We start from the raw sequence: 15260 nt of genomic DNA on the forward strand, positions 1-15260 counted from the left end.
TCCTGGGTAGTCAAGTCTATAAGACTCCTATCTCCCACTAACCAGAAAAAATACAAGAAGTGGAGCTGTGGCTCAAGTGGTAGAGCATCAACCCTAAGTGAGAAAAAGGTCATTGGGAAATAAATCCCAATGTATGTATTAAAATAAGATTTGTTTGCTTGTAAAGAGCCTCATGTAATAAGAAAATTCCCATACACAATTACAAGAAGGAAAAGACTAAGTGACCAAAAAATAAAATAACCACTAATTGTAAATATGGGGACCATTAATGATAAATATGGGGAAAATCCAGTTTATATTAACAAAAAGAATTTATAAAACAGAGCTTTATATGTAATAAATAACATTGAATCAAATATCTTTTTAAACCAAACTAGCAGATACTCTATATTTTTCAATGTTGCTGAGGGAACTTAAGTAGATATTTTTATGTTTTAGAAGGATATTAACAGGGTACAAAGTTTTGGAAGCAAGTTTGATTATCTGTGTTAATACATTTAGAAATATTCCTGTAACTTTTATCTACTAATTTCAGTTTTAAAGGCCTAGTCTCTGAATTGAGTGTCAGTAGCACGCTCCTATAATTTTAGATACTCAGGAGACTGAGATATGAAGATCATGGTTCAAAGCCAGACTGGCTAGGCGAGTCCCTGAGACTTTTTATCTCCAATTAACCAGAAAAAAAACAAAAACAAAAACTGGAAGTAGAGCTGTGATTCAAGTGGTAGCCTTGAGCAAAAAGTTAAATGACAGCACTCAGGTCCCGGAGTCCAAGCCCGAGGACTAGCACAAACTAATAATAATAATAATAGTAATAATAAATTATCCTTTGATTCTTCTTGGAAGCCTGAAAAAGAAGGCTCATGCTAAAAATGCTCAACTCGGTTTTTTATAATATAACAATGTAAATGTTCAAAATTAATTGTGGAACTGCCATCAAAAGAAATACTGTACTTCTTTTAATCTCTCTCTGGGAATGCTTTATCATTTATCATAAAATGCTAAGTGAAAAATTTAGAGCATTTTATTCAGCACCACCAAATAGTAATTATAGCATGAGTCACCTCTCAGGTGGCTACATTAAAAAGTTAATACAATCAGATGAAACTAACTTTAATAATACTCCTTACTGAAATTGATATATCTGCAGCATTGCTTTCTCAACATGACTAATAGCACAATTATTAATGAGATATTTTCCTCTTTCATAAGCAGAATATTTGAAATACATTATATGTTTTACATATGATGCCATCTAGGATGCTTATGTTCTCCACTGATTGAAGAATTAAAAGGGCAGACAAGTGTTTAAAGCAGACAGAGAAGGTTTATTTGAAAGCAAAAAGCAATCCTATGCAAGGATCTCCCCTCTCCCCCCAGGGTCCCGCTATATATAGGGCCCTTGTCTCCACCCCCTCAGGGCATGCTCCAGGTGTGATTGGTTGAGGGATAGACATGCAGTTCAAGGAGGCTTGTGATTGGTTCCCCTCTCTCTCAATCAATCGTTCCCTCCCTCCCCCCCCATGCATCTTGTTGAGTAGAAAGGTTATGTAGCTTAGTGGAGGGTGGAGATGTTTACTTGGAATATAAATGAGAGATGTAAATGGAGTAGATTCTATATAAAGGATCTTTTTACAGCAATTCTATGTGACTGCTCAAGGAGAATTAAATGAATTAAACTTGTAGGCCTAAGGAAGAGTTTTAGAGTTAAGGATTGGATTAAAGGTGTGGCTCAAGTGGTAGAGCAACAGCTTTGAGCAAAAGAGTAAAAGGACAGTCCCCTGGTTCTGAGTTCAAGCCCCAGAATCAGCACAAAAGAAAAAAAAACACAAAAAGCTATGACATAAAGCATATGGTTACTATCTAGGAAAATGCAGCTTTTGTAAATATATGTTTGAAGGCTGGTTTCATTTATTTCTTTGAAAACATTTGATCTAGATGACCGGAATATGTCTCTGTTGGTGGATAAGGACTGAGGGGACTCCCTGAATAACATTTTATACGTGTGTGTGTGTGTGTGTGTGTGTGTGTGTGTGTGTATGCGCGCGCGTGTGTGCATGCACGTGCATGTGTGCACACGTGCATGTGTGCACTCATGTCATGCACGTGTGTATGCATGCATGCACAAGTGTACCAGTACTGGGTTTGAGCTCAGGGCCTCCCAGTTTCACTTGGTTATTTCATTTAAGGTTGACACTCTTACCACTTGAGCCACAGGTCTACTTCTGGCTTTTTGCTGGTTAATTGGAGATAAGAGTCTCACAGATTTTCTTGCCAAGGCTGGCTTTGAACCATAATCCTCAAATTGCAGACTCCTGAGTAGAAAAGATTATAGGCATGAACCACTGGCACATCTTTTTTTTAAATTATGCCAGTCCTTGGACTTGAACTCCCTGATCTTCTTTTGCTCAAGGCTAGCACTGTATCACTTGAGCCACAGACTTCTGGCTTTTTTGGAGTAGGTTTTTGGAGATAAGAGTCTCCTGGACTTTCCTGCCAAGGCTAGCTTTGAATCATGATCTTCAGATCTTTGCCTACTGGATAGCTTGGATTAAAAGAGTGAGCCACTGGGCACATACCAAGGATCTTTTAGACACAAAAGATCTGGGGAGGGGGGGCAGGGCTGGGTATCTAAATGAGCTGAAGTTCAAATGATTTCCTTTTTAATTTCTTAGTGCAAAAAGCTACTAAGTTAATATTACCTAATTGCTTTCCATCCACATTTAATCTTTAGAATATTGTATTTTGATTGGTAAAACAGCATGATTACTGTTTGTCACTGTCACCAGTCTGTTTAGGAGATTGTACCAGGATGAAGATTTACAGGAATATTTGTTCCATGATGATGAACAGCTTGAATTTGAATAACAAATGAGTCACCCTTAAGTTCTATGATATCCGCAACCGCTGTGACATCCCTTATATTTATTTTTTTTTAATTTCCCCCCATCTTATATTTTTAATGGTGCCAGTCCTGGGACGTAAACTTGGGACCTCGGTGCTGTCCCTGAACTTTTTTTGCTCAAGGTTAGCACTTAAGCCACAACTCCCCTCTCAGCATTTTTCTGGTTAATTGTCAAGCTAAGTCTCAAGGACTTTACTGCCCAGGCTGGCCTTGAACCCTGATCCTCAGATCTCAGCCTCTTGAGTAGCTAGGATTACAGGTGTGAGCCACCTCTGCATTTTAGCATCATTAGTCATACAAGGGGAAGGACCTCTGTTTTGACATGTCCATGTATGCATACAATGTATTTAGGTTACACCCACCCTGTTAGTGCGCTCTTTCATTCTCCCTACTTCCCAAACCAATCTCAAGATGGCTCATTGTTCCATTGTCACACATGTATATAAAGTAAATTTTGTACTTTTATATAGTAAGTATAAAGTTTGATAGAGATTTTTTTTCTTTGTAACTGGTCCTGGGGCTTGAACTCATGGCCTAAGTGCTGTCCCTGAGTTTTTGGCTTAAAGCTAGCTCTCTACCACTTGAACCACTTGCTCTACTTTAGTCTCTTTTGGTGGTGAATTGGAGATAAGAGTCTCACAGACTTTCCTGTCGGGGCTGGCTTTGATGTGATACTCAGATCTCAACCTCCTGGGTATTTAGGATTATAGGCATGAGCCATCTGCCCCAGCATTATAAAAGTATTTTTGTGGTTTATACATTCACCCTTTTTCAAGGTTTGCCTTCTCCTCTCCTTGTGTCATTCATTCATTAGTTTTGACTGTATGCTAATTATTCAAAAGGTTTATACTTATGCAAATACAGCATTTTAATCAGATTGATCCTTTCCTCTCTTACTCTAACTTTCCCTTTCCTCACTGTTCCCTCTTATTCAATAGTTGGCAGTGAGCTTTGCTTTCCCACCTTCATTTATAGATGCCATGTATTTCAATATTGTGTTTATGTACTGCCTTAGCTCTTATAATCTATGTCTACTTCCTCCTAAGTTTTATTTCACAAAAGCTACCATTTAGAATTAATTTCTCAGTAGGGTGCATTAAACTTCATGCATGTTTGGAGATCGGGGTCATTAAAGTCATGTACATGTTTGAAATATTAAAATTTGATGGAATAATTTAAGTATTTGAATGTTAACGAAACAGATTGGCTGCTGTTGGATAATATTAGATTAAGAAGAATAAAATTATCTATCAGTCTCTTAAAATGTTTTATAAGTTAAGTTACCTTTCTAAAGAAAGATAAGCAGGTGTTTCTTCTAATGATTGGACTACCCTGCTAAGATGATTTAAAATAATTGCAAACTTATGAAGGTTAATGTTATATATTTTTTCCTTTTAATTTTAGTCATGATTTCATTGGGGAGTTTACAACAAGCTATAGGGAACTTTCTAGAGGCCAGTCACAATTCAATGTATATGAGGTAAGTTACAACTTACTTTCGTACTATTTCCTTTTGATCTATGTATACTTGCATTTTAAAGGCATGGGATCTGCAAAGGATAATTGAAAAAGGTCAACTTTGTGCGTGCGTGCGCAAGCGCGCGGGCGTGTGTGTGTGTGTGTGTGTGTGTGTGTGTGTGTGTGTGTGTGAGAATTTATTGAACTGACTTGTTTCCTAGATTAAATTTTATTTCCTTTCCACTATTATGGTCTGTATAGTTTGGGATATTGTTTTTAGTCTGAAGGAATGCAGGGTAAGATGCAGTTAATAAATAAACCTATATTTAAAGCAAACATACTGGAGTCATTTCTATTTCCAATCTCTTGCCAGTGAACCACCCCATCTGTGGTTAGCATAGGAGATGTTTTAACAGTGTTAATCCTTGAGTTTTCATGTCTGTACATTCTCTGTTTTTTGTTGTCATTGTTTTACTTAATGTAGGGTGGGGTGATGGCAAATAAGAACATCTCAAAAAGTTGTGGTTTTTTTTCATGCCACTACTAGGGTTTGAACTCAGGGCCTTGGAGCTCTACCATTTGAACCATGCTTCTTGAACCACAGCATCTTGATGATTAATTGGAGATAGAGTCTCCAGGACTATTCTACTCAGGCTGTCTTCCGATCTTGGTGCCCTATGTCTCCTGAGTAACTAGGACTACAGGTGTGAGGTCCAGGCCTCTGGCTAGCACATTTCAGTATTTTATCAATGATTTTAACTCTTTGCTGTAAGTGACACTCAAGTTGGCCTATTGTGAGAGTGGAGGAATCTCCTCTACAACATTCTTACTTGGTTGGACTGTTTTTAGCCCGCTCAGACCTCATTCATTCATTTATTTTTATTAGAATGTTTATTAATATTCTCTGTCAATATTTAAATCTTAAGTTGCTGTAAATTAAGTTCTGTGTCCCTTCTGGTTATGTAAATTTAAATCCGGTTTGGGAGAGATAACAATATAAGACATGTTTAGTGTAGCTTTAGTTTGTTCTCCAAACTATACTTATTGGCTGAGCACTAGTAGTTCAGACATGTAATCTACTCAAGAGGCTGAGTTTTGAGGACTGAGGTTTGAAGTCAGGTGGGGCAGAAAAAGCAATGAGACTCTCCTCACCAATTAACCATCTAAAACCCAGAAGTGGAGCTGTGGCTCAAGTGGTGGAATGCCATCCTTGAGCTACAACACTAAGGGACAAGTGCGTAGGCTCTGAGTTCAAGCCCTGTCACACACACACACACACACACACACACACACACACACACACACACACACACACACACACACACACACACACACATCACTCTAAAGACATTTCACACTGAGATCTCCCTCTTTGATTCTGCATAAGCCCTTTACTTGCCAAACTTGTATTCACTTGTATTCTGGCAGAGAAGCTGTTCAGTAATTCCACTGCCTTGTTTCTAATACATGCCTGGAGGTGAGATTTCCTCATTGAGCAAGCTTTGAATCATGTCAAATCAAGTCCAGCCCCATTAGTGGAGCTTTGCAGAGACCTTTCAGACAAGATGACTAATGATAATTCTCTGAACATGACACCTTTGAACAACTCTATACCCCGGCTGTCCACTTCTGTGGCTTTTAGATTTCTGTTCCACACAGGTGCTGTGAGTCTGGTTCACTGCATACAGCGACTCCAAATGCCACACACTGAAATTCAGACTTTTGGTTTCTGTTACAGTTACTTTGGGGTTTTGTGTTTTGTTTTGTTTTGTTTTTCATCCTACCCCTGAATTAATGCAATTGGTGACTGGTGCAAGCCTTGGAGTTCTTCTAGATTCTTGAAAATTTTTCATTTTGATTTTTCCCCCATCGTGTTCTTGTTGCCTTTATGGTGGAGTGTTCTGGGGTTATTACTCTGCCAAAGTGCTTTCCTATTCTGTTTCTAGTGATATTTATAAAGATCAAGTGCTATGACAGTTTATGTTGTGTAATTCACTTACCATTTTTATTGAGTGCTTCTTTGATTGAGTCTGGTCTAATGTGATTAGTTGGGCAGATTCCTCATATAACTTAATCAGAAAGTCACTGAATCTCAGATAATTCCCTTATGACATTAATAAGTTACTATTTCCCAGTAGTCAATGGCGTTGACAACTGTTTGAAAAAAATGCTTATGAAAATCCTACTGAAAACTTATTCCAGAAATCCAGGACAAAAGCATTCTTCTCTAAACAACCCATTGAATGACAGGCTGGATGATTTTGCTAGCAAGAATCCTATCAGAATGCAAAGGCAATGTTTGGTTTTTGGGAAAAACTTGTTAGTGTGTGTGTTTTTTTTATTTTTAACTTATTTTTAAAAGTTTGATTTAGTTTGTGTCATTCCTGATTTGCTCTGTACTGCTCAGATAGATGTTCTTCAGAAATTTTGAGGATTTTATTTTGTATTTCTTCTTCTTTTTTTGTGTGTGTGTGTGGTGTGTGCCAGTACTGGTGATTGAACTCAGGGCCTAGGCTCTATCCCTGAGCTCTTTTGCTCGAGTCTCTACCACTTCAGGCTTTTTGGTGGCTAATCGGAGATAAGAATCTCAGTTTCCTGCCTGGCACAGCTTCAAACTTTGATCCTCAGATTTCTAGCTTTACAGGCACGAGCCACCATTATGTGGCTTGGCCTTGATCTTTTGATCTTCCCGAGTGCTGGGATTACAGGGCTATACTATAACATGCCTGGCTGCAAACCATAGGTTTTTTTTTTTTTTTTTTTTAATTTCTCTTATTTGGCCTTTTTCCTGCCCATCCTGAAACTTGAACTCTGGGCCTGGGTATTATCTTTGACTTTTTTTTTTTTTTGCTCAAGGAAAGTGCTCTACCACTTGGGCCACAGCTTCACTTCTGCCTTTTGGGGGGGTTAATTGGAGATAAGAGTCTCATTGACTTTTCTACCCAGACTGGCTTCAAACTGCAATCCTCATATCTTAACCTTCAGAGTAGTTAGGATTACAGACGTGAACCTCCAGTGCCTGGCAAACCATATTTTTGTACAAAGTAATCAATATTCTTAAGGACTTAGGATATTAAATATCTTTCCTGGGGCTGGGAAGTTGGCTCAGTGGTAGACCTCTTGCCTTGCATCCCTGAGGCCCTGGGTTCGATTCCTCAGCACCACATAAGCAAAAAGAAAAAAGCCAGAAGTGGCACTGTGGCTTAAGTGGTAGGGCACTAGCCTTGAGCTGAAGAGCTGAGGAACAGCGCCCAGGCCCAGAATTCAGGCCCCCACAACCGGACCAAAAAAAAAAAAACAAAAAAACAAAAAAAAACAAAAATAAATATCTTTCCTAAGTGTACAAGATGCAATAGGTAGAAAAATAAATAAATAAAAACAACTTGGAGGACTATTACAGATTATATATATTTATATATGTACATATGCATGTGTGTGTGTGTGTGTGTGTGTGTGTGTGTGTGTGTGTGTATTGAGACAGTCTTGGGGCTTCAACTAAGATCCTGGGCACTGTCCATGAGCCTTTTTTTTTTTTATTGTTCGAGCCTAGTGCTCTATCACTTGAGCCATAGCTCTACTTCCAGATTTTAGTGGTAAATTGAAGATAAGAACCTCACAGACTTTTTTCCCCCAGGCTGGCTTTGAACTACAATCCTCAAGTCTCAGCCTCCCGAGTAGTTAGCAGGATTACAGCCATGTGGTACCAGCTCCTGGCAAAAGATATATATATATATATATATATTTTTGTTCTTTTTTAAAGATCATCATTAGTAATTTTGGCAGTGAAGCCTGAGAAAATGACTTTGTAGAGTTTCTCAGGGGAACTCATAAATGTGTATGTATATACAAAGTGAACACAACAAGTTTAACAACATACTTTGAATTTCAGTATACATCCTAACATTTTAATTGTCTACTCTTTCAGGTGGTGAATCCCAAAAAGAAAGGAAAAAAGAAAAAATATATTAATTCTGGAACAGTAAGTGAAATTAAATGTTACTCTTTTTTGGGGGGGAGGGGGTCCGGTCGTGGGGCCTGAACTCTGGTCCTGGGCGCTGTCCCTCAGCCCTTCAGCTCAAGGCTAGTGCTCTACGCCTTGAGCCAGAGTGCCACTTACAGCTTTTTTCTTTTTTGCTTATGTGGTGCTGAGGAATCCAACCCAAGGCTTCATGCATGCAAGGAAAGCACTCTACCACTGAGCCACCTTCCCAGCCCCTAAATGTTACTTTTTTAAGGATTCAAATGAATGAACAAAAATTACATACAACTTTTCTGGGTGCTGGTGGCTCACTCCTGTAATCCTAGCTGATCAAGAGGCTGAGATCTGAGAATCTCAGTCCAAAGGCAGCCCAAGCATACAAATTGGAGAGATTTTTTTTTTTTTAATCACCAGAACCAGCAAGAGAATCTAGAAATAGAGTTGTAGCTCATGTGGTAGAGCTCCAATTTTGGCTTAAAAACAACCTAATAAGCAAGATCATGAATTCCTGAGTTTAAGCCCTAATATTGGCACCAAAAATAAATAAGTAAATAAATACATTTTTAAAGCAAAGACTAAAAGCAACTTACACACTGAGCTTTGTTTCACTTGAGCTTTGATTGTTAGGATCTGTAATTCTTCCCAGGGAGCGAACACAATGGAGAATTCCTTTTGGGAACAAGTTCAGTGGCCAGGTTTCCAGCCTGATTTCCTGGAGTTCAACACAAAGGAAGCTAAAGTCTTGTTTTGGATTGTTCATTCCGGAAAGCCAATGCACATTCATCAGGCAGATGTGAGACAGCTAAGTCCAGTTAGAAGTACTGTACTGCAAAATATGGGTATCTTAGACCAGTAATCTTAGACACTAACGAGGCTGAGATCTGAAAATCACAGTTCAAAGCCAGCCCAGGCAGGAAAGTCTGTGAGACTCTTGTCTCCAATTATCTCCAATCTCCACCAGCAAATAGGTGGAAGTGGAACTGTGGCTCAAGCATATTAGCCTTGAGAGGACAGAACCCAGGCCTTGAGTCCAAGCCCCAGTAATGATGAAATAAAATAAAAAGTTAAGACACAAAAAAAACAGAAGACTACACTTATGTTAGGCTTCACTTAAATACAGGAAATGGACTGTGCTCCTTTATAGTGTATTAAAATTGCCAACTCTGACCATGTACCAATGTCTCATACCTATAATCTTAGCTACTTAGGAAGCTGAGTTCTGGAGGATTCCAGTTCAAACCCAGCCTGGTCAGAAAACTTTATGAAACAAATGGCAGATTGGAGATATGGCTCAAGTTGATAGAACACCAAGCATGCACACACACACACACACACACACACACACACACACACACAAATAACAACAAAATACAACTTTGTACATTTGCTGTAAAATGTGGCACATAAGGTGACGATGATAAAAGAGCCTGTGAAGTGTGGAAATTCAAGATCATCCTATATATATTTTTTATGTTGGTAGTAGGGTTTGAACTGAAAGCCTCATGCTTGCTCAAAGTGCTGGCTTGGATGGTGTTCTACCACTTGCGTTATGCCTCCAGCACAGCTTTTCCTTCTTATTTTGGAGATGGATTTTCACGGACTTTTCTGTCTAGGCTGCTCTCAGGGAACCTTAATTGGCTAGCTCTCAGCTTTCTGAGTAGCAAGGTTTACAGGCATGAGCCATGGGCACTTGGCTAAGATCAACCTATCTTTAGAACTGAATTTTGTTTTTCTAAGATTAATTCTCCTTGTGAGAAGCAAAATGGAAGGACTTTCCACGTTTCATGTTGAAGGTATTTTTTGTTTATCATGGAAGTCATTTAAAATATTAGATGGCCTTCTTTTAGAACCATGACAAAAGTACCTTTTTTGTTTCTCCCACGGCTCAGCTGACTGACTGTGTCGGCTTTCTGCCAGCCTCTCATCTTTCCTTTTATCTAAAATGGGAAGTAACGTGGTCTCCTTGCAGATGGTGTTCATGTGTTTTTCAAAGGAAATAAACTGGCTACAGAACACAGTTAACTAATTTTTTTTTTTTTTAGGGAGGGGGCAGATTTTCCTAGTAATTGTCAGTGAACTAGCAGTGAACAGTCTTTGGCATATTTTAATAAATAATAATGTCTTCAGGGACTTCCAAAAGCACTGGGAATTTTATTTTCTCTTTAATAGTTAGAAAAAGTCCCTTTTGGAAAGATGAAGGGTGAATAATTTCATAATACAAAGCAACCATGGATGAAGATAGACAGAGAACCTCAATGAAAGCAGTTTGGGGAGTGATGAGAGAAGAGACCAGAGAGAAGATTAAGTGTTCTGAGCAAAACATAATATATGTATATCTAAATACCAAAGTGAAGCTCTTTGGTGCAATGAACACACGCTTGAAAAAAATAAGAGAGCTGATGGCTCACTTCTGTCATCCTAGCTACTCAGGAGGCTGAGATCTGAGGATTTCCAGCCCTGGCAGGAAAGTCAGTGTGATTCCTATCTCCAATTAACCCCCAAAACTGGAAGTGGAGCAGCGGCTCAAGTGGCAGAGCACTAGCTTTAAGCAAACAAAGCTCAGCGATGGCGTCTAGTACCTGAGTTCAAGCCCCACTAATGGTATCAAAAAAAAAAGAAGTCAGGAAAATAAAATGGATTCAGATTGTTGGTTTGGAAACCTGTGGGATGGAAGAAAGGCGGAGGAAACTGAAGCACAAAGATGAATACAGTCTGAGTGTATTTGTGTGGGAGAGGTTGAAATTGATTGAAGAAGGGGGAGTGGGACAGGGAAAAGGGACAAAGGGGGTGACATTGATCCAGATATGTCATAGGAAGGAAGGACGGAAGGAAGGAAGGAAGGAAAGAAGGAAGGAAGGAAGGAAGGAAGAAAGAAAGAAAAGGAAGGAAGGAAGGAAGGAATTCTAAGAGAAAAGGTAGGAGGGAGAAAGGAAAGGTGGAAGAAAGGAAAAAAGGAGAGGAGGATAGAGAAGGAGGGAAGGCGAAAGAGTACAGACATACACACAGAGAATAGAGAGAGAGAAGGAAGAAAGAAAAAGACCCTTTGGGTTTACAGCCATTACTGATGGATTATTCCTTCTCTCTTTTCTAGGTAACTTTACTCTCTTTTTTGGTAGAAACAGAAGTTTCATTCCTCGACTACATTAAGGGAGGGTAAGTCATTCTCTGTTTCGACATTTCCTGCAATGTGTACAGAAGATTCCCAAGCAATTGAGAATCAATTTTGTGCATTTTCATGGCTGACTTACTCTCTTTTGAGTCAAATATAAGCATAAAACTTTCCTTATTTCTGTGTGCTAGTGGCTCATTCCTCTAATCCTAGCTACTCAGGAGTCTGCGATGGGATGATCAAATTTGATGCCGTCCCAGACAGGAAAGTCCTGGAGATTCTTTTTTTTGTATGTGTGTGTGTTGGTCATGAGGCTTGAACGCTGGGCCTGGGTGCTGTCCCTGAGCTCTTCAGCTGAAGGCTAGCACTCTGCCACTTGAGCCATAGCACCACTTCTGGCTTTTTTCTGCTTACATGGTGCTGAGGAATCGAACCCAGGGCGTCATGCATGCAAAGCAAAGTGCTCTACACTGAGCCACCTTCCCAACCCCTGGAGATTCTTTTTTTTTTTGGAGGGTGGGGGGTCCGGTCGTGGGGCCTGAACTCTGGGCCTGGGCGCTGTCCTTCAGCTCTTCAGCTCAAGGCTAGCGCTGTACCACTTGAGCCACAGTGCCATTTCCAGCTTTTTTTTTTTTGCTTATGTGGTGCTGAGGAATCGAACCCAGGGCCTCATGCATGCAAGCCAAGCGCTCTAACACTGAGCCACCTTCCCACTCCCCCCTGGAGATTCTTATCTCCAATTAACTGCCAAAAAATCAAAAGTAGGGCTGTGGCTCAAGTGGTAGAGAAGAAAAGCTAAGGGACAGCGCACAGGTCCTGAGTTCAAGCCATAGTATCGCCACCAAAACTAGAACAACAAAATACTTCTCTTAGCTATTAATTTGGAGGACATACTGAATTTTTTTTCCAACAAAGAGAAAAATCTTTCCTTTTCTTTTTTCAGTTTTATTTCTCATTTGTTTTTGTTTATTTTTTCACTTTCTTTGACACGTTATCTTTTGACACAAAGTCTCTGTACAGGATATCACGGTGTAGGCCAAGCTAGCCTCAAACTTTTGATCCTCCTTCATCTGCCTACCCAGTGTTGAAATTAAAGTCTGATATCACTATACCCAGGAGAACATTTTCATTTGCCTCTCACTCTTGATCTCTCTTTTCTTTCTCTCTCTTTCTCTCTCTCTTTCACACACACACACACACACACACACACACACACACACACACACACACACACACACACACACACACACACACACACACACACACACACACACACACACACACACACACACACACACACACACACACACACACACACACACACACACACACACACGTATTGGTCCTGGGGCTTTAAACTCAGGATTTGGGAGCTTCTGTTGAGCTTTTTTGGTCAAGGCTGGTGCCCTACCACTTAGCTACAGCTGTACTTCCAGCTTTTCTTTTTCTTTTTTTGTAATTTATTGGAGATAAGAGTTTCACGGACTAACTGGGTGCCAGTGACTCATGCCTGTAATCCTAAGCTACTCAGGAGGATGAGATCCCAGTTTGAAGCCAGCTCAAGCAGGGAAAGTCTGTGAGGTGCTTCTTTCCAATTAATCACAGAAAAAGCTGGAAATGGAGCTTTGCTTAAGTGTTAGAGTGCTAACCTTAAGCAAAAGGAGTTCAGGGATAGTGCCCAGGACCAGAGTTCAAGCCTCAGGACTGGCCAAAAAAAAAAAAAAAAAAGAGGAGTCTCACTGACTTTTCCTGCCAAGGTTAGCTTTGAACTACAATCCTCAGCTCTCAGCCTCCACAGTAGCTAAGATTACAAGTGTGAGCCACCAGCCTCTTGGCTAACACATACAACTTTTAAAGCGTTTTTTTTTTAACTTTTTTAAATTTAAAATTGTTATTATAAAAGTGATGTATGGAGGGGGTTACATTTCTTTCTGGACAATGCCACCTCTTCCCTTGCTCTCTGCAAGTTTTTCCCTGCTGTCCCCACTCAGAAGTTGTATAGTTCACTGTCAGCACAGTCTAGTAAGTTACCACTGCTGCGTTTGTTCACTCTGCTCCTCCACTCCTGTGTCTCCCCCTAGCCTTTAACAAATATTCATGAAATGACAGAGTAGCTTGTGGGTTTGATTTAAGCTTACATGCTAACTTCAGAATATTAAGGTGGTGTTCTTTGTCATGAACGCATAAAATAGAAATGAATAGGAAATAGTGATCTTGTTACTCTGTTGGCTCCCAGCCTGGAATATTTTTTTAAGTAGTCACTGCAACTTTTTTTTGAAATTGCACTAAGTCCTAACAGATCTTGTGTGGGTCATATATCATAAATTCCTCTATCGTGGGCAATATGGAAGTCTTTCCACCCCTCCCCCCACTCATTTTTTAGCCTAGTCTTTGTAACCTGAGTATCTCTTGAAATTGGGGGGGGGGGGGAATTATGATCTCACAGTGTAAACTATTCACAACTTCTTAAGTGTTTGCTTTTATTTTATATTTATACTCTATGAAAATGCTGAGAGGCATTTTTTATTTTGATTGAATTTGATATTGTGAATTTGACTTGCTTAATAACCTCATGATGAATAGCAATCAAGAAAAGTTAAGTTTATGCCTGTAATCCCAGCTACTCAGGAGGCCGAGACCTGAAGGATCACAGTTTCAAGCCAGCATAGGCCAAAATGTCTGCAAGAGTCCATCTCCAAAAGAAAAAAATAGCAAAAAGCTGAGCTGGAGGCGTGGCTTAAGTGGTAGAGGGCCAGCTGCAAATCCTTGAACATCAACCCCTGAATTTCCAGAGAGAGAAAGAAAGACAGACAGACAGACAGAGACAGAAAGAGATGAGGAGAGAACTCAGTAAACCTTTTCCTAATTATGATTGACAAATTTTTTTCCAATACTTACCCCTCCATACAATGTCACCAGAGAAAAGAAGGAAAACAAATGAAAGAAATGATGTGAGCAAAGACAGTTACCTAAAAAATAAAGCAATTGCTCCTATTTACTCTTTGCTAAGTAAATGAAACCAAAACAATATGTGTGAAGGAAACACCTCACAAAGAGGTGTTTTGCAGTCTGCCTGTTGCAGTCACAGTGGTTGTTTCGATAAAGTTAGAAGGAAAAAATACAAAGTAGAAAAAGTGTTTGCCAAGTCTCCAACATATGTGCATATTTTTATTAATAGAAGATGGAAAAATAGAGAGTTAAACTAGTCATAATTGGGTTTGCTACTGTATCTGAAAGGAATATGAAAAATCCTGTCTAATGTATACTACATTATTTGTATATGACAACTTATTTAATAAGGGTGGACAGTATCTTATAAAAATGTTGTAATTAAACATTACCTATCGTTCATCATTAGTATTCATATAAATGAGTGAAATAGAGGGTTATTAAGGTTATTTTTGACAGTTTTTTGTGTGTGCTGGTCCTGGGGTTTGCACTCAGGGCCTGGGTGTTGTCCCTCAGCTTTTTCCCTCAAGGCTGCCACTCTTCCACTGGAGCCACACATGTCTGCATTTTGCTGGTTATTTGGAAATAAGAGTCTTTCCTGCCTGGGCTGGCTTTGAACCTCAGACCTCAGATCTCAAACTCCTGAGGGGCTAGGATTACAAGCATCAGCTACATGCACCTATCTTTAAGGGCTTATTTGATTTGTGGACTCAGCTGAGCAAATAAGATAAGTATATTCTAAAAATTAGCCAAAATCAGAAATGGAGATGTGGCTCAAGTAGTAGACTGCCAGCCTTGAGTGAAAAAGCTGAATTAGCCCAAATCCAATTTGTATGCAAACATTCTTGAAAACAAATAAA

General features: G+C 39.5%; 1 protein-coding gene across 2 annotated transcripts in view; it reads left to right on the top strand.

Moving 5' to 3' along the window:
* Cpne8 (copine 8) overlaps nucleotides 1-15260 on the top strand; it is a 158849-nt gene that overhangs the window by 93335 nt on the left and 50254 nt on the right. For both annotated transcript variants that reach the window (XM_042677716.1, XM_042677717.1), the window contains 3 exons: nucleotides 4310-4385; nucleotides 8289-8342; nucleotides 11434-11495. In XM_042677716.1, the coding sequence (XP_042533650.1) occupies nucleotides 4310-4385; nucleotides 8289-8342; nucleotides 11434-11495 (192 nt within the window). The remainder of the gene's footprint in view (nucleotides 1-4309; nucleotides 4386-8288; nucleotides 8343-11433; nucleotides 11496-15260) is intronic.

This window comes from Dipodomys spectabilis, unplaced genomic scaffold, assembly GCF_019054845.1.
Source record: "Dipodomys spectabilis isolate Male_0828 unplaced genomic scaffold, ASM1905484v1 ptg000039l, whole genome shotgun sequence".
NCBI lineage: Eukaryota > Metazoa > Chordata > Mammalia > Rodentia > Heteromyidae > Dipodomys > Dipodomys spectabilis.